Source organism: Carya illinoinensis, chromosome 6 (genome assembly GCF_018687715.1).
Source record: "Carya illinoinensis cultivar Pawnee chromosome 6, C.illinoinensisPawnee_v1, whole genome shotgun sequence".
Lineage (NCBI taxonomy): Eukaryota > Viridiplantae > Streptophyta > Magnoliopsida > Fagales > Juglandaceae > Carya > Carya illinoinensis.
The window spans coordinates 811,527-833,913 of record NC_056757.1 but is presented as its reverse complement, the minus strand read 5'-3'; the positions used below and the strand labels follow the sequence as shown (position 1 = coordinate 833,913).

Below are 22,387 nucleotides of genomic sequence, written 5' to 3'. Positions count from 1 at the left end.
CTACTTTTTTAAACTCTAAATTTAATTTTAATCTTTATTTTAGTCATAAATTTTTTATTTATAATTTTTATAATTTTTTTCAGCTTTAAATTTAATTATTAATAAATACTGATTTACTAGTATCTAATTATATATTATTATAATATTTTATTATGTGTTATTAACTCATTACATTAGACTTATTTCTATAATAATATCTACTTTATTTTTATGTTAGACTTATAATATAATATACAATTATATGTTATTATATTATAATATTATTTATTATTATACTAATGTCTAACTGATTTTAATACTAACTTATTTCTACTGTCTAATTATATCTTATTATACTATAGTATTATAAGTTATTACTAGAATTTTTTTTCTATACTAGTGTCTAACTTAATTTTATACTATAATTATATTATAGTATCTAATTGCATATTATTATGTTATAGTATTACATGTTATTATTAACTTATTTATAATTTATTTCAATACTAGACTTACTTCTAGTCGCTAATTACATGTTATTATACTTTATTAAATTAATATTAAGTGTTATTAATTTATTATTATAGACTTATTTCTATAATAGTGCCTAACTTATTTTTATACTTATTTTTTTTTATATAGTTGATTTTGTATTATAGCAATACTATGAGATTTACATATATTAAACTATTGATCTATTTATATTATGATAATATAAGTATATTATATAATAATTAACACATATTAATATAGTATTAAAACTAGCTATCTAAATTCTAGACTTTTATTTGAGTATATATAATTAATACATAGATAAATAGATATTTTTATAATACATGCACAATATCCGCAATCCTTAAACTTGGGCTTGAATAATGGACCAGTCTTCGATTTCGGGCCTGCGGCTTTTTTGGCCCATCACTTGAATCTTTCAATAACTATATAGAAATAATAACTTTTTTGACTTATCAACTTTTTGAGGTGCCATGGGTCGTGGTTATGCCATAGTTCACGTATATACCAATAATATATATTAGTAAGGGTTTTATTTGTAAGGCAATATGTCCCGTTGAAACTAGTTATTATAGGAAATAAAATGGTGGATATGATAAATTATAAATTGGAGCTTGAAAATAAGAATTGCATTTTGTAAAATGATCACAATATTAGACTCAAACGTCTATCATATATTTTTATGAATTATTGTAGAAAACAAGATGAACATAATTGTCATTTTTTTTTCCAAATAATCTTATATATGAATAATAATAATCTTTAAATCTAAAAAGGAAATTTGTGAATTATTGTATATAGAGTACTCGCACCGAGGCGAGCAACAGTAGATTGCACTGTAGAGGGTAAAAAGTACTCGCAACTCAGGCTGATCGAGCACTTTGAAGAGGAGTAACGTTCGCCTTAGTGGTATGTGTTGGTTTGATTGGTTACCCCAAACTTGTGTTTTGCTAGGAGTGGCCATCCTCTGAAGTCTCAAGCAACGTTTTGCCTGAACCAGTCTCGATCCGTGATAAAAAATAAAGGTTGTTAGGTTGCTATACTCGGTAATCACGAGTAGTGTCTCAATCGAATTGGAATAGCTTGGCCATCCTGAGCAACAGTTATTCCCCCAACTCTGCTCGATAATCCCAAGCAGTAAAGGTTGTTAGGTTACTCTTCTATGTTATGTTGAGTAATGTTTCTACCAGACTCGTATTGCTCAGTCATCCCAATTAACAATGAGCTCTGGTCACTAATCCCAAATAGTATCTTTTGATCAGGGGTTGTTGTCCTCTTCTCTAAAATCTCGAGCAAGCGTTATTGTGTTGCTTTATTCAGTCATCCCGATCAATGTTTCGACCGAACTGGTATTGCTTGGTCATCCCAAGCAACGATTATACGGTCTTTAGTCCAATTAATGTAGGAATCTTGAGGTAAGCTTCATTGCTAGTGGAGGAATGTCATGGCGAGGCGCACTTGTTGCTGGATGAACCCTTGTGCGAATTTTATTGTTCGAGAGAGGAACCTTGGGGTGAGCGCTTGTTTCTGGATGAACCTCGGGGAGATTATTGCTTGGGGAGAAACCTGCGGGCGAGCACTGCCCAATGCGAGACGTTAAGTTGTTGCCACAATAATTCATAAGAATAAATGATAGTCATTAGAATGACATTGTTATCATTTAACAAAATACAATTCTTATTTTTAGTATCTAATTTATGCATTAAACCATAAGTATCATATCCATAATTTTATTTTATATGATAACACGTGCTATTTTATTAATAGAATAGATAACTCTTTGGACGGCATCTTTTACCCACTCAATTTTGGTCGTTCTCGACTTTCTTCCTGTCAGATTGACTATCTTTTTCTTCTCAAGTATTATAAAGGTTAGATCGTAAAGTATTATATATGCTTCGTGCTTTCACCAGCACGCATGCATGCTGATGGCTGCAAAATTTCGTTCCGGTTTTAAATATTATATATATAGAAGCTTAAAGGTATCACACTTTCAATGAATACGACCAGTAGTTTTGGCACTTCCTTATATCCAAACGATGTTGCCATTTCCTTAGAATGATGTCATTGTGAGTTTTTAGCCGTAAAAGAGTGTCATACTGTTGTTTCTTTAAAATCTCGATTCAACGATGAGAGTATGAATAATCCAAACAGTACTTGCTAGATGAAACTGCAACTTATAAATTAGAAGCTTCAAATTGAGTAGTCTTTTTGCATTATGTCGCTTCCAAGGGCATTGAAGATCGTTTATTTTTCATTTTTTCACTAAAACCAAGAACAAAAATCCTTTCATGCAAAGTTCAAATATTTTGAAATTTTTGTTTTGTAGTTTCATAAACTGGATTTGGTGGAGTTTCTTCTGGGGATAGCATAGAATATATTGTAAACTGGGATTATAACGCCCCCAGATATAGCTACCCCAGTTACTTTTGTTCATTTATATGCATGGCAAGCACTATAAGCCACGGGTTTACAGCTAGCTATGAAGTCGGGTGGAGGGCGCATTCCCATCCCAACGTCTTTCTTTTTTATATTTTATGGAATTTTCAGCTTTAGTAGGTGTCGGGAGGTCCATTGAAAGTTTCGTAGGTGTGTCAGAGCAAAAACTAAAAGCCAATTCAATCCATCAAAGTTTACTAATCTGTTTCAGAAATGCTTTAGATTCGAATTTAGTCCACTAATTTGTATCTATAATGTTTTTTTTTTTGGTTAGTGATTGAGAAAATATTTTTTAATAATATTATAAAATAAATTTAAGAATATAAAAAAAATAAATTAAAAAAATCAAAAGAAATAAAAATACTTTTTTTGACTTGTTGAGTGGGTTGTCGGGGCTACATCCACGGATATCACTACTCGTTTTGTTTTATCATTTAAATATGGATATTCTTTCTTGATATATTCCATCTGTGAACTTCCAGTTAGAATCTGCAGACAGCAGGTGTTCGGCAGCTGGGACTTGGGATTTTGGTCCAAAGAAAGTGCCAACCTTCATATTTCCATTCTCGTTGTCTCTGTCCAAAACGTTAAAACCCGTCGTCTGTATCTTAATGCCTGCTTCTCTTTAAAGCCAAACCTGTTCGACTGCTTCATAAGATTATTAGTTTGTTGTTACATTTATTTTCTTTCATTTCATTCCGAAGAATAGTCTTCCAACAACACAATGGAAGAATACGACGAGCATTGTTGCAAGACTGAGTTTTGGGTATTTTTAAGCATAAGTTTGGCACTTGTTTCGTTTGCTGGTATTACATCTGGTCTCGCTCTAGGACTCTTGTCCTTCAGCCATGTCGATCTTGAGGTCCTCATTAAGTCTGGTCAGCCCCATGATCGGAAGAATGCAGGTTGGCATTTTTATTTCACTAAATTTGTTGAACTTCCTCCTAATTATACTATAAATTATGTATTTTCCCTTAACAGTACTTCTTTTACTCATTGATCATGATTTGCAGCAAAGATACTACCAATTGTTAAGAATGAGCATTTACTTTTGTGTACCCTACTCGTGGGGAAATCACTGGCGATGGAGGTATGTCGCGTTTGACGTCAAGAACACAAATTTAAAGTTTTGAGTTTAAATTTAAATTGGTCATGATCGAACATTTGTTTTATTTATAAAACAGGCACTGCCCATTTTCCTGGATTCAATATTCCCGTCTTGGGCTGCCATTCTTATCTCAGTTATCCTCGTACTTGCATGTTCAGAGGTAAAATCTCTATTGTTTGTTGCACCACTCCACATATCATTGTTGAAACTCAAGGCAGACACATGGGCAGTGTTATTTATTTATTTTCTCTAGATCATCCCTCAAGCTGTCTGTTCCCGGTATGGACTAAGTCTCGGCGCAAAACTATCTACCTTTGTCCGGCTGCTTCTGTTGCTCTTCTTTCCCATATCATATCCAATCAGTAAGGTATTTCTCATTGAAAAAGCATTACAAACAAAGCTTCGGTTTCTTTTGCCTCGACCTTATATTTCTACGTACTTCACTCTTCTCTTGATTAGAATGCACCGATCTTCTCTTGATTTGCTATATATACCGCGCATTAATGATAAGTAGGAGTTGATCTCAAACGCACTGACAAGACTTGTGAAGTATCATCATCATTCACCTGTAGTACTGGAGGACTATAAGAAATTTAGACCAATGGATTTCGCATATAAACTTAAAAAATTGCTCACCTATTTGTAAATATTCTAGTAAACAGAAGGCACCTTATCCATGGTCCAATGAGGCTGAATCTCCATCCCCTTAATTCTTCACTCACAATGGTTTCTCTTTATCTGTCATGCATCATGCATGCTTTCTCGAATAGAAGAAGGCTAAAGACAAGTCTAGATGTGTCCCGATAAAAATTTATCAAAGCAAGGATTCCCTTCTTGAAGAACTCTGATTGTTTCCGAGTTTAAAAGTTGAAGAGAAAGTAGAGAATAATGCCATATCATTTGTGTTAGGAGTATTCTTCTTCACCGCCTTTGGTTAAATTATTCATGCCATTGTGTTGTTGTGTTAATTAGAGAGAGTAATTCTTGTCCTTGTGGGGTCAAATAGAGTGCTCTCATTGAGGGTGTCTCCTTCTTCTTCCTTTTTTTTTTTTTTTTTTTTTTTTTTTTTTTTTTTAAATTTTAAAAAATTTAATTTTATTATTATTTTTTCTCTCTCTAAGCCATAAAAAATTATCGACATTCAAAATCAGAGAAGAAACCATTAGAGTTCTCGAATAGGAAGCCATATAAAAGAATTTCCTAGAGGTCATAAAGCTACGAGCTGTGGGTAAAAAGAGATTTCTTTACAAGGGGTTGTACCTGGAACCATTTGTACAACTGAATTCTTCTACTAGATTGATTTCTCTAGACTGGATGCCCTAGAATGGTTTTTTTATTGATCAATTTTCTTTGTCTTCATGCTTTATTGTTTTACACATTGGATGATTGATTGTGTGGCAGAATAATTTTTTTTAATTAGTATAATTTCACATATATTGTTCAAAATATCTATTTACCCTCCCTAATTAGGTACTCAAACTTGGATATCTACTATAATAATTTCACCTTCATGACAGCTCTTGGATTGGCTCCTTGGGAAGGAGCATTCTGCAATCTATAGACGAGCTGAGCTGAAGACATTAGTCGAGTTGCATGCGAATAAGGTAATTTGCTTCGTAACCAGTGCCAATTAAATATGATTGCATTGTGCAATATGGCAGAAAGTGAGGATTTTGAGGTGCTGATTTCAATTTCAGGCAGGGAAAGGTGGAGACTTGTCGCATCATGAAACTACCATTATTCAAGGTGCTTTAGATTTAACACAGAAGACAGCTATGGACGCTATGACACCCATCTCTGAAACCTTTTCTCTAGACCTAAACTCAAAAGTTGATATGTATGTGCCTTCCTATCTATTTATCTCTAAAGTAATGTTAAACATCTCTTTTTTTATCTGTAATAATTTTGGCTCATTTCTATCCTTAATTAGGCATACAATGGCTTTAATAATGAGCAAAGGTCACAGTCGTATACCTATCTACTCTGGAAGCCCGAAAAATATTATTGGCCTCATTCTGGTAAGCAGCTCAGGAACTAAATGGGTGCTGTACTTAGAATTTATATAACGTGAGATTATAACACATGAACTTTGCATATTCAGTTTTTGTGTATAACCTTTTCCTGAAGCAAGTTTGTTTGTATCATAGATCAAGATCATTGCAATTTCTTTTGGTTTTAGGTTAAGAATTTGATCTTCTGCCGCCCTGAAGATGAAACTCCAATCAAATACTTGACTCTAAGGAGAATACCTAGGTAAGTGAATTCCTTTTTCTCAAATTGGAAATTTGTCATTTTAAAGTAGGTTTCAATGGTATATTAGGTATTGCTTACATGATTTTTGTTTATTTTCAATTTCTGGTTATACAGAAACAAAAATAAATGAGTTCATGACATGGTGTACGAGTGATAATTGGGCATTCTTGCATATTATAATTAAGTTTTATAGTCTCATGCGTATGCAGATTTAATTTATTTAAGTTCTATATCTTATTCTATTGCAGGGTAGGTGACAACTGGCCACTATATGATATACTAAATGAGTTCCAGAAGGGTCACAGCCACATGGCTGTTGTCATCAAGAGTAGGAAGGATGTCATAGACTCGGAGAATAGTGCAGTAGTCAAGCATACCATGATTGATATTAACTCAAACAAAATGCGTGCAGAGAGGAAAGGTATACCACTACATGCATGATGATACAGAATTAGAGAGTTTTCTTTAGGATAATATGTTTCATCCATTTCGTTTTTGATATGTCAAATATTCAATTAATTCATCATCGAAGAATACTGCTGTAAAATTTAAGGTGATGGCTGTGGCTTGTACAGGACTATATTCTCCACTTCACCGGAAAGAGTATTCGAATATATCTACAAATTCATCCCCTTTATACTCAAGCGATACAGATCATGATCACACTTCAACACCGATGAATATCATGGAACATGAAAGACATTCAAATTCAAAGCATAAAAGAAGGGAACTAGGAAGTGAAAATATTTTATATGAGAATTTAGAATATCTTCCAAGCAATTCGGATGAGGAGATAATTGGAATCATAACAATGGAAGATGTCATGGAGGAACTACTACAGGTTTACTACAAGTGAAAATATATTGTCGGACAATTGATGATGATTTAACAATAAGAAAGCTAATTTTGTTTTTGTTCTGTATTGAAGGAAGATATACTGGATGAAACTGATGAATATGTTGACGTCCACAATAAGTGAGTAATGGCCATTATTTCTTTACTGGGTGCTCTTTTTCTGCACACAATTTCAACTTTCAGGGGTTTGGAAGTCATGTATTTGATATTAGTTTGTTTTGTTTCTTATTTCCAGAATTAGAATCAACCTGAGATCTTCAAGAAGATCATCATCTAGATCTCCCCAAAGATCTTCTGCTTCCCATCTTATCTGGAGAACCCCGGAGCCATCTCCACTTTCTTCGTACACCCACTTACTTCGTTCACCCATTTCCCCATATGTACAGCCTCCGCTTGTAAGACCAACACTATATGCTTCTCCTGGAAGAATTTCTACACCAAACTCTCCAGCTGGATCTGCTGGTTGTTTTATCAGCTCACCTTCCCCACATCGAGTATGTCATGAATTAATTTATTCATATTGCTCATATAAACTGATCAGATCAATTTAATTAGTACTGTCACTTCAAACTTTTGGGTGGTTAGGAATAGTCCGAGAACTCGCAGCTCCTGCTCATGCATAATGCATTTCTTTTCAATTTACCAAGCTTTTCGAACTAGAAGAACTTTAATAAGATCTAGAAGAGAAAGTACCTTACATATGATTCCCTCTAATTACGTCTGATATATATATGTCAGTCTGTTAGTTCTCAAGCACCTTAAATTTAATAGCTCTTCCGTAAAACAGCTTTGACATTAAAATCATCCAATATTTGCACTTTTTGGAAGCCACAGTATATAGGAATTACATGTAAAAGGCATGAAATGCCGTCACATTCATATTAAAATTAAGTTGGGAGGAGAGAGAAAGATAGTATGGTTATGCATGTTCTAACTTATAAGAATAGGGGATGTATTGAATGGATTCATGTTCTGTCATGATTGTACCTCATTGATCACTAATATCAACTTCATACCAGGTCTCAAGAAAGTTATATGAGAAGCTATTACGAAGTGGTGATTCATGAAGTCCCTATATATACAAGATGTCAACCAGAATAAATTGGAGAAGTTTGCACTTGCAGCATCCAAATTCCAATGAATCTCTCTCTCTCTCTCTCTCTAATCAACTCTCTTTGCTTTATCGGTTTGTGGGGTGCCGTAAAACTCATTTGCCATGTATTGAAGTATGAAATAGTTCATGCATATATATTGTTGCACAGTTGCTTAAGAAAAATGGTGCTTGTAAACTACCTTCTAGTTGTGATGTACGTCATTAAAGAAACGCATGCAGGTTCAGGGAAGATGCTGGGATTTTCTTGTACATATCTGTTCATGTATATATTCTGGATGCTGCATCAAATCTTTTCATTCTGATCTACCTATTTAGCTAATAGTAATTCAAATGGATGATATAACATGATCATGATAGTACCTTCGAAGCTGCTCCACTTCAAACAATGTCATATGATCACCTTTTTTCTTCTTTATAAATTATATATGGTAACCTCATTCTACGTAAGAAATCAGTGTTATATATATCAAAATGAAGTGATTACATATATAATGAATTCATTATATATGCTTGGAAAAAAAAATTACCAAAATTGAAAGATTGTTCAGTTCATTGTGGCATAACATATATCTCATTATATATTCATTCAACCATTACTTTTTCTATTAATGAAATTATTAAACCATAATCTACCAACCATTACTTTTGTGGCATCATTGTCAAATTACTACAGTACCCTTGCTTTCGCGAATGGAAATTGGAATGGTAAAGCAACAATCAAGTGCCATTGGTACGTTACGTGCCTTGTGGTCAGTGGCTGTCAAGTGGAATATCCAGAGTTTCACATCTAACATATTGCGCTATTCCCAAGGACAAGTAAATATCTCAATTACACAACGCCAACATCGTCCACTTATTTCTGGATAAGAAGATCTAATCTAGCAACGACGGCATTCAAATATAAAGCATCCATAACCAGTAAGCACGGTACTCAGCGTTGAATCGAAGCCATGAAAACCCTCATTTGTTCATCCCAAACTCCTCTCCACCTTTCAAATCCTCCTCCATCGAAGCCCAGAAGCCCATTCCTCCATCCCACAACCCTGCTAAACCTAAAACATCCCATAAAAAGCACACTCAAACCGCGGGCCAATGCCGCCAAAGGCTTTACAGGTAAACCTCCTACCCCGCTAAAAGAAACTGCCACTCGTACTGAAAAATCCAACAAAACCAATAGCGATGACGACGAAGAAGTTCCACAAGTAGTGTACTACAGAATAATAGCAAGAATATTGACGTTTGTTGGGGTGCCTATGGCCATTGGTTTAGCGTTGTTGCACATATTTGATGTGATTAAGGAGCAACAGCTGTGGGATATGCCACTATGGCTCCCTTTCACGACAACGTTTTTAACCTTCGGGGCATCGACTATGGGGATTGCCTATGGTGCTCTGTCTACAAGTTGGGATCCAGAGAGGAAAGGTTCAGTTTTTGGGTTTGAAGAAGCTCAAAAGAATTGGGTTGAGATTTGGAAGGAGGAGGATATGAGAGCCTGAGGAGACGATCGGCCTATGGATCGATGATGAAGGTGGGTCCTACGCCTTATGAAAATCACATCGACTGATTTGATCTCTTTTCATCCACCATGTCTTCGCAAATCATCTCAACCAGTTAGTCTTCTTGAAAAGGAAAGTTACTGTTAGTATTGTTGTAAGAAACATGTTAATGGGCTACAATTTTTTATCTTTTCTAAACCAGTGATCGATTTTGTTCTTTCTTCAATCACGAGTACCTTTCGGAGAATGTACAAATTTTCAGCTGATATTGTTCCCCCTAGCCTCAAAGTGAACCGAGGAAGGAAATTGAGTTTGGGCCGTACGTCTTGGGGATTTTGTGAGCAAATTGCATACATAGAAGCTGAAACATGACGAGTTGTTAGGAGGCATAGAGCCACTTATCTTTCACATGTACAGCAAAAATGTGTTTGTTGTGTGCATGATCAATTAAACACCGGATTAACAGTCATCTATAGTGCGCTGGGATCGTCATAAAATAAGACTGATGGTGAGGAAATTTACGGAGACTCAAAGGCAAGGAGTAAAGATGACAGCCATCTTAACTTTACTGTTGCACAGGCCATGGCACGAGATTCAATTTCCAAACATTTTTTTTTTTTTTTAACAGAGTGTGAGAGGTTTCGAACTTTAATTTTTTATTTAAAAAACTAGATCGTATCCCATCGTGCCATCAAATTCTTAACAATTTACTTTCAAAACTTGAGAGCATAACACTGTTTTCTAGTTGTTTTGAAATACACGAATTGCTTCCCAAAAATCGTTCGATTTCCTAATCTGCATTGAGAAATGAAAAGGGCATATAAATCAAGCGTACCTAGATCACGTGACCAGAATAGAACATATATACAAATATCAATACTACTGCTCCCATGAAGAAATAATTGTAAAATTTGTTAAACCCATCTTAAAGTGCGCCTCGGTATCAACCAAATCATAGCCGGCCATAATTTTACATTCGTGGCAAGATTAGAATAAAATAGAAGAATTAAAATTATCAGATCAAAACCATAAACAGAATTAGAATGTCATGTCAAAAATTTTCAGATGTTAAATCATATCATAACAGAATATTGAACAGATTCTGATTATTTTCACATATTTTAATTAAACAGATTCAGAGCATCTTCACATAATATGTACAAAATTTCAAATTTTATATTCGTTTTTTTGTACAGTTTAGAAATAAAGTGTCAAAAATTTACTCATATCTACACCAGTCATGAAAAAAATATTTTTTCCTTTTATATAGATTTCATGAGAGATACATAACAAATAACTGAGTTTGTTTCAATTTTTTTTTTAAACAAAGCATGCATATTTTTCATAAATCAACCACAATCTATTTCTTTTTATGTAAAGTTTAGTATAGAAACTTCGCTTACTTAGACTTTTTAACTGTTTTGAATTTTTTCACCATGGTGCCAAATGAATATCAATTGTCACTATAAAATATACATATAACTTACTTAAATCTCTAATTAAACATGTATTTTGATATTTAAGTTTGAAATACTAAAATAACCAATTTTTTTTTTAAAATCTAAAATTCTCGTAACTCTAAAATACCATCACTTTCAAAATTCATCGATAACCACTTAATTTCTCTTACTAATATGGTAAAACTCTAAATTATTTCTGTAAAATAAAGATTTTGGACTAACCTTAAGTAAAAAAGTTATTTAGACAGTGAAATGAAATGAGATGGTTTTAGATAAAAATTGAAAGTTGAATAAAATATTATTAGAATATTATTTTTAATATTATTATTATTTTGAGATTTGAAAATTTTAAATTATTTATTATATTTTATATAAAAATTTTAAAAAATTATAATGATAAGATAAGATGAGATAAGTCTCACTTAAAAATAATTTTTAAAATAATTTGTTTAAGCCTAGAACGAAAGTCCATGAGAATTCAGCCCATTTTTTTTATTAAAAAAGTCAGGGTCATCTTGACCAATACACTTAAAAGGGTTCAAACCTTTATAAGATAGCTACACGACAAAGGGTTTGCAAGGGTAGCCTTGTAAAAATCTATAATATGTACATGGGTAAAAGTCAAAAGTTAGGAATAAGTTCAAGATGAATACACATACTGTGTGTGAGAGAGAGAGATACCGTGTGATACTCACCAAGAGAGAAGAGGACGCGTGATAGAACAGGGGGCTCGGTGAGATCAAAGGTGGTCAGCGCGGTGGTAGAGCACTGAGAGAGAGACACAGAGAGAGAGAGAGAGATCAAAGTTGTTAGTTTGAGAAGCAAAGGAGCAGAGGGATAAGGAGATCTCGGTTAGGGCTGTTCATACGGGCCGGATAAAATCCGGCCCGGCCCGGAACCCGGATAACCGGATTTCCGGTTCCGGTTTTCGGCCCGGATCAAATCCAGTCCGAAATCCGGATTTAGAAAACCGGATGAATCCGGATCAGGTGCCGGATTTAAAATCCGGTACCCGGGTTTATATAAAAGGAAATGTAGATGCCGGGTAGGGTTTCAAAGTTTGTAAAAGTAAAACCAGTTCGACTTTCGAGTAGCCGCTTCCCCCCCCTTCGAGATTTCTCCCCAAGACTTCCCTCCTCTCTCTCTGCTCTGCAAAGTTCGATTTTATAGACGATGGAACATCTCTTTTGCTCCGGCCATCGTCTTCTACTCTTTTGCTCCGTCGTCGACTTCTACAACCCAAGGTTAGATTTTTGCTCCGTCGTCTTCTACTTTTTTTTTTTTTGTACTCTTGCTTCCTCTTGACCAGTGAAAGATCTCCTAAGGTAGTGATATTTTGGGGTTGTTCGGAGATTTTGGTGCCATATTTTGGGGTTCTTCACCATCACTCCGGCGTTTTATTTTCTTTTTCCAGATTTGCAGAGGGTCCCAAACTAGTGGATGCCGGTGGCTATTGGGGAGATCTAACAAAGGGAGAAACCCTTTGCTTTCTGTCGGGGTGCACAACTCTGTCTGGGGTATGTTTTTTTTCCTCTATTTTTTTGTTCTCTGCCTGCCTGTGTTTGTTTGTGTTAATCTTTACTTCAGCCTATATTATATTGCTAGGCCAACTCTTGTACCCTAAGATCTTTTTGGGTTCCTAAAATAATTAACTTTGGTTCCGGATGTTTTGAAGCTCTACTGTCCTGGATTGTGATATTCAACTCTTCCTTGGATCGAATCCTTTGATGTTTTTTTATAACTCAAGCAGTGTATTTAATGTTTGAATCATGAGTTAGCTTGAAGTTTATTGGAGAAAAACGTATGATTGGTATGATTGGTTTTATTTAATCTTTCTTCTCTGTTTTTGCATCTGTATGGTATGATTGGTTTTATTTATTGATAATTATAATAATTAGAAGCATACGAGGATATCCAGCTCCTCATTATTCAAACTAGAAGCACAATTTCACACCTTTTTCACAATTTTAAGAAGTAAATTAAAATGGTTTTGATCAAGACTGTGGGCTACCATTTTGTTGTTTCATGGAGCTAGCTAATTTTTTTATTTTATTAATCTATGGTATTGGAGTACACATTCCAAGCCAACCGACACATGCATTTAGTCTAGCTAAGGGAGCGAGCGAGCCCAGCTAGCTGCTGATTAATTAGAGGGCAGCTTAATGAATAGTAGACCCACAATATTAGAATAAGTGCATACCATCAGCTTCTTGTCTCTCCCGAGATGACACTCTTAACATGGGCGGGGAACTATATATATATACACAACTCTGTAACATTAATATTATATAATTAAGAATATTAACATTAATTAAGAATTTTGAACAGTTTTAATTAAAGAAAAGAACCACAACCAAGTTTATGAACTATGCCTTGACACATATGGATCTAATATTGACTCTTGGTGCGTGGGGTTTTATTAATTGAACTTGGGTATGGTGTGTTTACTGGGCACAGTGCGTATTGATCCGTGCAATATATGCTGTAGATAACGTGTTAAGTAGCTGGTCTGTAAAGTGTAATGAGATTTATTCTACCTTTTTAGTCTTGTTATATCTTTTTTATGGGCATTGCCAATGAAACAGTAATCCTTTGATTAGTTTACTCGGAAAGAACATTATGCTCAAGAAAACAAAAGGTTAAAGGCATACTTTATGTGCTATCAATAATGATGACAATGGATCGAGTGTAATGAGCAATGATCGATGCATTAAAAACCACATGGGATATGCATAATTATATGGACCCCAAAATTAATAGTAAAATCATTTTGTTATAAGTTTTATACATACAGGGTTTAAGTAAGTGATCATGTCTTCGGAGCATATTAAGAATAATCAATAAAGTAAGATAATTAGGTTCTTTATCATGAGTGCTTTTAGTCGTCTGTTACCTGTTATGGCATTGTAAGGTCATTTTTAATGTTTTGGCACTTTCATTGCTGCCATTGTTTTGCTTAGCTTCTCTCTACCATTGCCCCCAACATACATAATGTTTTTATGAGAATGTTTGTTCTCTCTGTAATAGCTTGAAAATTTTGATGGGTTTGTTTGTTTTGTCAGATTTATCTGCACCTTGCTAACAATATGAAGTCTATTTTTGTAGGAATTACCTCACATTGCTTTGGCTTCCAAGGTAATATTGATGGAACGATATCCAAACAATTATATGATTTTTTTGTTGAATCCAGATACAATTATGCCATTTTATAGGATGTGTTGCTTTCAGATTTATGCTATTTTCAGTCTATTTTATTTTTTGCAGGATCACTTTCAGGCCAATCACTTTGAAGTTGCTATTTGGTGTGGAAAATAAATTACTGATTTTGTAATTCATATATTGTAATTTGCTATTTCGTAATGTAATGTATAAATAACAAATAATATAATATATTGTGGATTGTATTGTAATGCATGCATACATGCATAGATGAATATTGAAATATTTTTTGGTTTTACATGCATTTTTATTGCGAGGCAAATTAAGTGAAACTTTGATATAGGAGTTGATGATATTTTTTAACCTCTAAAGTGCACAATCAAATTTATTTTTATTATTTATAAAAACAAAATCAGAGGTATATATGTGAAAAAAAATCAGAACTTGGATGCATTTAGGCTTTTATTGGGTAAAAAAAAAAAAAAAAAAAAAAAAAAAAACCGGGTTGAATCCGGAACCGGGAATCCGGGTTTTGAAAAACCCGGATTCATTCGGGTTCCGGCCCGTTTCTGATCCGGATTAACCCGGTCCGGGTTCTGGCCCGGATTTGAAATCCGGGTTCCGGTTTGGGTCTACCCGGATTTCCGGGTCGGAACCCGGATGAACAGCCCTAATCTCGGTGTGGGCTTACCGAAAGGGAATATGACAGACTTGGAGTGTCGTGAAGTGTTCGGCAGCAATTTTTGTGCAGGTGGAGGCAACTTGGAGGGGGCTGACGACTTATGGTGGCTTCTCGAGATGCAATGTTGGCTGTTTTACGCATAAAAACACTCTGTTTCGAGTGTAGTAGAACAGAGCACTACCGTTGGCTATGGTGGTTGCCATGGTTTGCCATCGATTGTTTCCATGGTGGTTCACAGTCGATGAGAGGCTGTCGGCATGGTCAATGACTCTCGGCCCGAGTGCATGTTGTCCATGCATTGGGAAGGCTTGGCGTGTGCATGGGGTTGGTTTCAAAGTTTTGAAATCCGTTCTGGAGACTATTCCGGTTGAGGCACTGGAACGGAATATTTCGGTACCGGTACATTTCGGTGTACCGTTTCGGGATTAATTATATATTATATATAAATATTTATATGTATATATAAACTAACAATTAATAAAATAAATACATATATGTAAGTGTGTGATATGTATATGTGTATATATATAGAAGAATTAAAGAATTATAAAATGAATATATATTGAAAAAATTCACAAACTTGAGTTAAGACACAAAAATAAAGGAAAAAAATTAAAGAATAGACAGATTATTAAAAGTAACAATACTTCTAATGCACGGAAAGGGGTATTTGAATTCTTAAAGTACAATTTTATTCATTATTTTTTAACTTATTTACAAGATTTTTTTTTGGGATCGGAATTACTATTCCGGCCGGAATACCGGAATTTCGGCCGGAATTGACCGGAACGGCCGGAATTTGACCGGAACGGAACAGATACCTATCCCATTCCGGTCACTGTTCCGGCACAAAAAATTTCAGCCATTCCGGCCGGAACGGAACGAATTTTAAAACTTTGGTTGGTTTCCGCTTGAGGACATGGAGTGGCTGTGGCTAACAATGGTTGAACAAGGCTAGGCTTCGTGCTTAGTGGGTCTTGGTGCATCTACATTCATGGCAAAGGACATATAGACTACTACACCAAGTTGTCTTTCACGGCGGAATAGGGGTGGTGCAATGATCTTTACGGTTGGGTATGTCGTGCCTAGTTGTGGCATGAAAGGGACTATGAGTTGAGGCCATGGTTTTATGGCAGTAGTGAACGACTGGGCAGAAACTTGCTTTCTATGTGGGTTGTGGTTGGCTGTGGGAGGATTGCCACGACTTGATAAATTGATAATGGTAATTTCCAAAACCAATATGTATATTACTGAATATATATACAACAACAATGCTGTTTACAATTTGTATAGAAAGTACAACAGAAAAGGAAACAAAGATACATCAGATTGTGTACAGCAAGGAAAGTATTACAAAGATTAAAAGGAGAATTAAAAAGGAATTAGTTCCCATTTGAGGCTTGGTCTTGAGAGATTGCAGTAGGAATAGAAGTTGACTTTCCATCTAGAGCTTGCTGATCTGGTGTTGTTTCCTTAGTTGGAATATGTGTGTTAACATCCTCCCTCAAGCTAATAGGAGTGGCACATACTTTTAGTTTGTCATGAAGGAGTAGGAAACGCACTGAGGTTAAACCTTTAGTGAAAATATCTGCAAGCTGATCAATGATGGGGAGATAATGAATCTTGATATCTTTCTGCATGACCTTCTCACGTATGAAGTGATAGTCAACCTCCACATGCTTGGTGCAAGCATGAAATACTGGGTTGGAAGCCAAGGAAATGGCACCCATGTTGCACACCATAAGGTAGGAGTACTGAGCAGTGGGACTTGAAGATCTTGGAACAACATCCTCAACCAAAAAAAGTTTTGCCGTAACTAGAGCAAGAGCTCAATATTCAGCTTCAATGCTAGATTTAGAGACAATAGGCTATTTCTTAGCACTCCAAATGATCAAGGAAGAACTAATAACCAGAAGTTGATCTTCAATCATTGGGATTACCTGCCTAGTCAAAATCATTGTACGCTTGCAGTTGTAAGTAACCTTTTCCAAAGAATAAGCCTTGATTAATGGTGCCCTTAAGATATCGAATGACCCTTTTGGCAGCTCTCCAGTGTGTAGTAGTGGGGTTGTGCATGAATTGACACAATTGGTTCATAGAGAAGGCAATGTCAGGTCGAGTGAGGGTGCAATACTGCAATGCACCAACCATATGTCGATATTCTGTAACATTGTCAAGAGGATCACCATAAGATTGGGACAATTTGGAACCAGCAGGAAGGGGAGTCTTAGCTGGCTTGGCTCCAATCATTTTGGCACGATCAAGAAGGTCAGCAACATATTTTGATTGAGATAAATGGAGACCTTCTGGAGTTCAAGTCACATGGATGCCTAATAAGAAGTTCAAAGATCCAAGATCTTTCATGGCAAAATGTTGATGCAAACTGGAAACCAAATGAGATATGGCAGAAAAACTGTTACTAGTAATAATGATATCATCAACATAGATGAGAAAAAAATATATGAATGTTCGATTGATGGAAGGTGAAGAGAGAGTAGTCCACTTTGGACTCAATAAACCCGAGGCTAAGAAGGGTGATGGACAATTTAGTTAACAGGGCTCTAGGGCCCTGTTTAAGTCCATAGATAGCCTTTTGCAGTTTACAAACATGCCTTGGGTAGTGTGGATTAACAAAGCTTGAAGGTTGCTCCATATAAACCTCTTCTTCAAGAGAGCCATGAAGAAAAATATTGGACACATCCAATTGCTGTATGGGCCAATTAAATTGGACAGCAAGAGCAAGGATAGTCCTGATGGTAGAGGCTTTGACTACTAGATTGAAAGTTTCAGTAAAATCTATCCCATCTTTCTACTCAAATCCCTTGGCCACTAATCTGGCCTTGAATCGGTTAATGGTGTCATCTGCCCTTTGCTTGATCTTAAAAACCCACTTGTTGGTAATGACATTCTAGAGAGGTGGTCGAGGACAAAGTGTCTAGGTGCGATTGGCTTGAAAAGCTTGAAATTCATCCTGCATAGCCTTGTGCCAGTGTGGTTGTTTCACTACCTGCGCAAAGGTTCTGGGAGTGCTAGGCAGAGATATGGAATGGAAAGCTAGAAGGGGATGTTTGGTGGAGTAATAAATGTGGAACTCAGGAAAGGTTTTGGATTTTCTAGAATCATCTTGTGATCGAGTTACCATGGGATGATTGGAAGAGGCAGGCTGGGTACAAGAGAGAGCAGAAATTTCTAAGATGACCATTGAAGCAACAAATTTAGGTTCTGGGACAATTGAATGAGGTGAACTAATTGGTTCATGAATCTCATGAAGAGACTCAGAGTTAGGAGCAAAAGAGGAGAACCTAGTGGGAGGTATAGAATCTGCGGGGCAGTTGGTAAGACAGGTGAAATAATTTGAGTATGCTGACGACTAGCATTCAGTACCTGTGAAGGGGTAGTTGCTGGAGTAGATTCTTGTGCAAGGGGCATTTGCTGAGATGGAATCTAATCTTAAGCAAGCAATGAGTACTCATCAAAGATCACATGTCTACTCAGGATAAGTTTTCGAGTTACAGGATCAAAGCATTTGTAACCTCTGTAATTAAAACAGTAGCCAAGGAAAATTCACTTTTTAGATCTGTTCATTAGCTTGTGAGTGTTATAGGGACGAATGAGGGGAAAACAAGCACAACCAAAGACTCTTAAGAGGGAAATATCAGGTTGTTTATGAAGAAGCTGAACATAAGGGGATTTATTTGTCAAGACTACAGTGGGCAGCCTATTAATGAGATAAACAACAGTATTGAAAGCATCAATCCAGTATGCAAGAGGAAGTTTAGATTGTGCTAATAAAGCCAAACCAGTTTCCACTATGTGCCTATACTTTCTCTCAGCTAGCCCATTTTGTTGGGCAGTATAGGGATAAGATTTTCTGTGCAAGATGCCATTAGATTCAAGAAATCTGGTTAATTGAGTGGAAGTAAATTCTCCTCCTCCATCAGATTGAAAGGCCTTGATCCTTTTAGTCAACATGTTTTCTACCAAGCATTTGAATTTCACAAAGCATTCAAATGTTTGGGATTTGGTGTGGAGAGAATAACTCTATGTGAACCGAGAAAAATTATCAATTAAAGTCACATAGTATTTGCATCCATTGTTAGCAACAATAAGAGAACACCAAACATCAGAGCGTATTATTTCAAGAGGTTCAGTAGTTACATTATTGGACTTAGAGAAAGGAAGAGACTTGGATTTAGCCAACTGACATGGTTCACAAATAGACTTATACAAGTTGGACTTATTATGGGAAAACTGAACTAGACTTTTTAGTTTGTCAAATGTAGAACGGCAGGGTGACCCAATCTTCTGTGCCAAGTGACTGGATCAGCTGTTGTAAAAGAGTCTGTTCCGTGCCCTTGTTCTGCACAAAATAATAAGAGTCAGTCAAGACAAAACAACAATGTTTATATGAACAAAATCTTTGGATTGACAATAAGTTGGCAGCAGAAGAGGGACAATGCAAAATTTTGTTTAATCTAAATGGAGTATTGGAGTTATACAACACTGTAGACGCTTGATTTGAGATAGACAAACATGTTCCATTACCTACAGCCACCTCTTCATCACCTTGATAGAGCTCTTGGATTGACAGATTCTCTAAAGCTGCAGTTACATGACTGTTAGCACCATTGTTTGCATACCATGGTTATTCTTGAGCAGGTGGATGCCTTCCTTGGAAGGCAAAATTCATGCGTTAATAGCAATCAAGAGCTTGATGACTTGATTTTTCACATATATTGACAAGGTGCTCTGCTGAAGTTGGTGGGTTTTGAGTTGCCATTGAATGGATTCTTAGTTTTTGGTCATTTTTTGTTCTATTTGTGATGACCCTTGTTTTGTCCAAAGCTTTTTCCTTTGAAGTGTGATCCAGATGGCTTTGATTGCTATGTGTACAAGGCAAAGGTGCCTAAATCTGCAGTATTCTGATGTTGAGTGCCCAATAGTATTTCATAGTTTAAGAGTTCAACCTGAAAATCTTGGAAAGACATGGAAAGTTCTCGAGTTGCAAAATGAAATGAAGTGATAAAAGTAGTATAAGCTGGGTTGAGTCCACCCAAGATATATGAGATACGATCATCATCTTTTACAGGTTTGCCAACAGCCATAAATTGATCAACCTAAGACTTGGCTTGACCAAGATATTGGACACATGTTTGGGAACCTTGCAGCAAGGATTGCAGTTCGCGCATTAAATAAGCAACCTGTGAATGAGATTGTGAAGCAAATCTTGCTGCCAAGGATGTCCACACTTGTCTTGAGGTGTTTAATCCATATATAGAGGACAAAACATTGTCAGAAAGTGTTGTAGTGAACCAACCAAGGAGATACTGGTCCTTTTTCTGCCACAAAAAATAATCAAGATTGATTATTGTGGTGTTTTTCTTTGTATCATCAATAAAGAAGTGCAATGGGTATGACTCAGTGCCATCCACAATACCCATGAGTTCATGGCTTCTAAGAATTGGGAGAAATTGTGACACCTAGTTAAGGTAGTTGGTGCCATCTAATTTGGTAGATATATGGTGGGTGATGCTAGGCAATGTAAAAGTATTTGCAATGAGTGTAGCAGCAAGAGTGTTAGAGTTGGATTCCATGTTTCTAGAGCAAGATCAGAGGAGTGGTCCTATGATTACTCTGATACCATGAAAGAAATGAGAAAATAGTTTGGTAATCCCACACCAAACCAATGTGTATATTACTAAATATATATACGGCAGCAATGCTACTTACAATTTGTATAGAAAGTACAATAGAGAAGGAAACAAAGATACAACATATTGTATACAGCAAGGAAAGTATTACAAAGATCAAAAGGAGAATTAAAAAGGAATTAGTTCCCATTTGAGGCTTGATCTTGAGAGATTGTAGTAGGAATAGGAGTTGACTTTCCATCTAGAGCTTTCTGATCTGGTGCCCTTTCCTTGGTTGGAATGTGTGTTAACAGGATATACTTGTACATGGGACAGATATAGAGAGAAGGAAACTAAAGGAATTTTTGGTGTGTGGCAACCCTAATTGAGAGAGATTTCTACATGCACGAGAGGGATATAGATATATATATATATATATATATATATATATATATAGGATAGAGCTACTATGCAGCCCAGCGGCCGCTCAAGCCATTTTTTTTTTTTTATAAATGGGCAATACACTTGAGTGGAAAAACTTCCCTATATAGGTAGCTGGAAACCAGCCTAGAGAAAGAAAGGGGAGGAAGGGAGTTATATATAAGTCTGGACGTGGCCTTTTTGTGGGCTTTTGGGTTTAAAAGTGAGTTGGGCCATTTTAACTAATCCAAGAATCTCTTGAGGTTGCCCATATTTTTATGGGCCAAGTTTTCAAAATTTCCAATGGGTTTCTTCTCAAATTCTAAAATAACCCAATTCCTCATATAAATAATATTTTCCACTTGGTTATAAAATATTAAATACTTTTAACCTAATTTTCAAGCTCATTAAAAAAAATCCATATTTCGCCAAACTAAGTTTTGGGCCTATAGCTTATTTCAAAAGTATTCGTTAAATCTCAAGTGGACTTCTCATATATATTAACCTAAAAAATTGTATAGAACTCTTGCTTGGGTTAGGCTTGTTGTTAGATTTGAGCGTTACATAAAAACATTTAGAGTATAGAGGTTTAGACAAAATGATTCACACTATTCTTATTAGAAGAAAAGGTATAAATACAGATTTGAGAAACTAAAATTACTCCTAAACTTGTGCTAACGTATAACAACATATATGAAAATAAAGGAAAGAATGAGCTGTACAGATTTCCTAAACTAGCTGATCAAATGCAGTTACGAATTCTGATGCTGATTTTCTGCATGAGTACTAGCTGTCCTTATATGCCCCCTCAAGATGGAGGTGCCATCTGCAACACCAATCTTGGATCTTAATAGTTGAAAGCGTTGACGTGAGAGTGATTTTGTAAGGAGATCAGCTAGTTGATCAATGGTATGGATGTGCTGAACACGAATAGTTCCCTTTTTGACAAGATCTCGTACAAAGAGGAGATCAATTTCAATGTGTTTCATCCGTGTGTGCTGGACTGGATTTAAACTGAAATGGTTGGCGCCAATATTATCACAAAACATTTGAGGTGCTTCTCTGAGAGTGAGACCAAGTTCCTTGATGAGAGAATGAAGCCAAACTGTTTCTGATGTGGCAGTAGCTAGTGCCCGAAACTCTGCTTCTGTAGATGATCTTGAGACTGCCCTTTGCTTGCGTGCAGACCATGAGATTGGATTAGGACCAATGAATGTGATGAAAGCAGTGGTTGAAACACGAGTGTCCGTATTTGATGCCCAGTCCGCATCACTATAGG

General features: G+C 35.7%; 2 protein-coding genes across 3 annotated transcripts; both read left to right on the top strand.

Annotated features, from left to right (window-relative positions):
* The first annotated feature begins 3,574 nt into the window (after nt 1–3,574).
* On the top strand, nt 3,575–8,567 carry LOC122314383 (DUF21 domain-containing protein At5g52790-like). Of its 2 annotated transcripts, XM_043129921.1 has the most exons (13): nt 3,575–3,836; nt 3,945–4,021; nt 4,116–4,199; nt 4,293–4,406; nt 5,557–5,643; nt 5,737–5,876; nt 5,970–6,057; nt 6,219–6,292; nt 6,541–6,713; nt 6,868–7,133; nt 7,221–7,267; nt 7,383–7,641; nt 8,167–8,567. In XM_043129921.1, the coding sequence occupies exons 1-13, from the start codon at nt 3,656–3,658 to the stop codon at nt 8,212–8,214; spliced, it is 1,638 nt and encodes a 545-aa protein (XP_042985855.1). In that variant the 5' UTR covers nt 3,575–3,655; the 3' UTR covers nt 8,215–8,567. The 2 variants fall into 2 exon arrangements, with proteins under 2 accessions (XP_042985855.1, XP_042985856.1); XM_043129922.1 differs by lacking the exon at nt 3,945–4,021 and having other exon boundaries at nt 3,620–3,836.
* A 563-nt stretch (nt 8,568–9,130) lies between these two features.
* LOC122314384 (uncharacterized protein PAM68-like) lies at nt 9,131–9,983 on the top strand. The gene has a single exon (XM_043129923.1). The coding sequence runs from the start codon at nt 9,212–9,214 to the stop codon at nt 9,755–9,757; it is 546 nt and encodes a 181-aa protein (XP_042985857.1). The 5' UTR covers nt 9,131–9,211; the 3' UTR covers nt 9,758–9,983.
* The last annotated feature ends 12,404 nt before the right edge of the window (nt 9,984–22,387 follow it).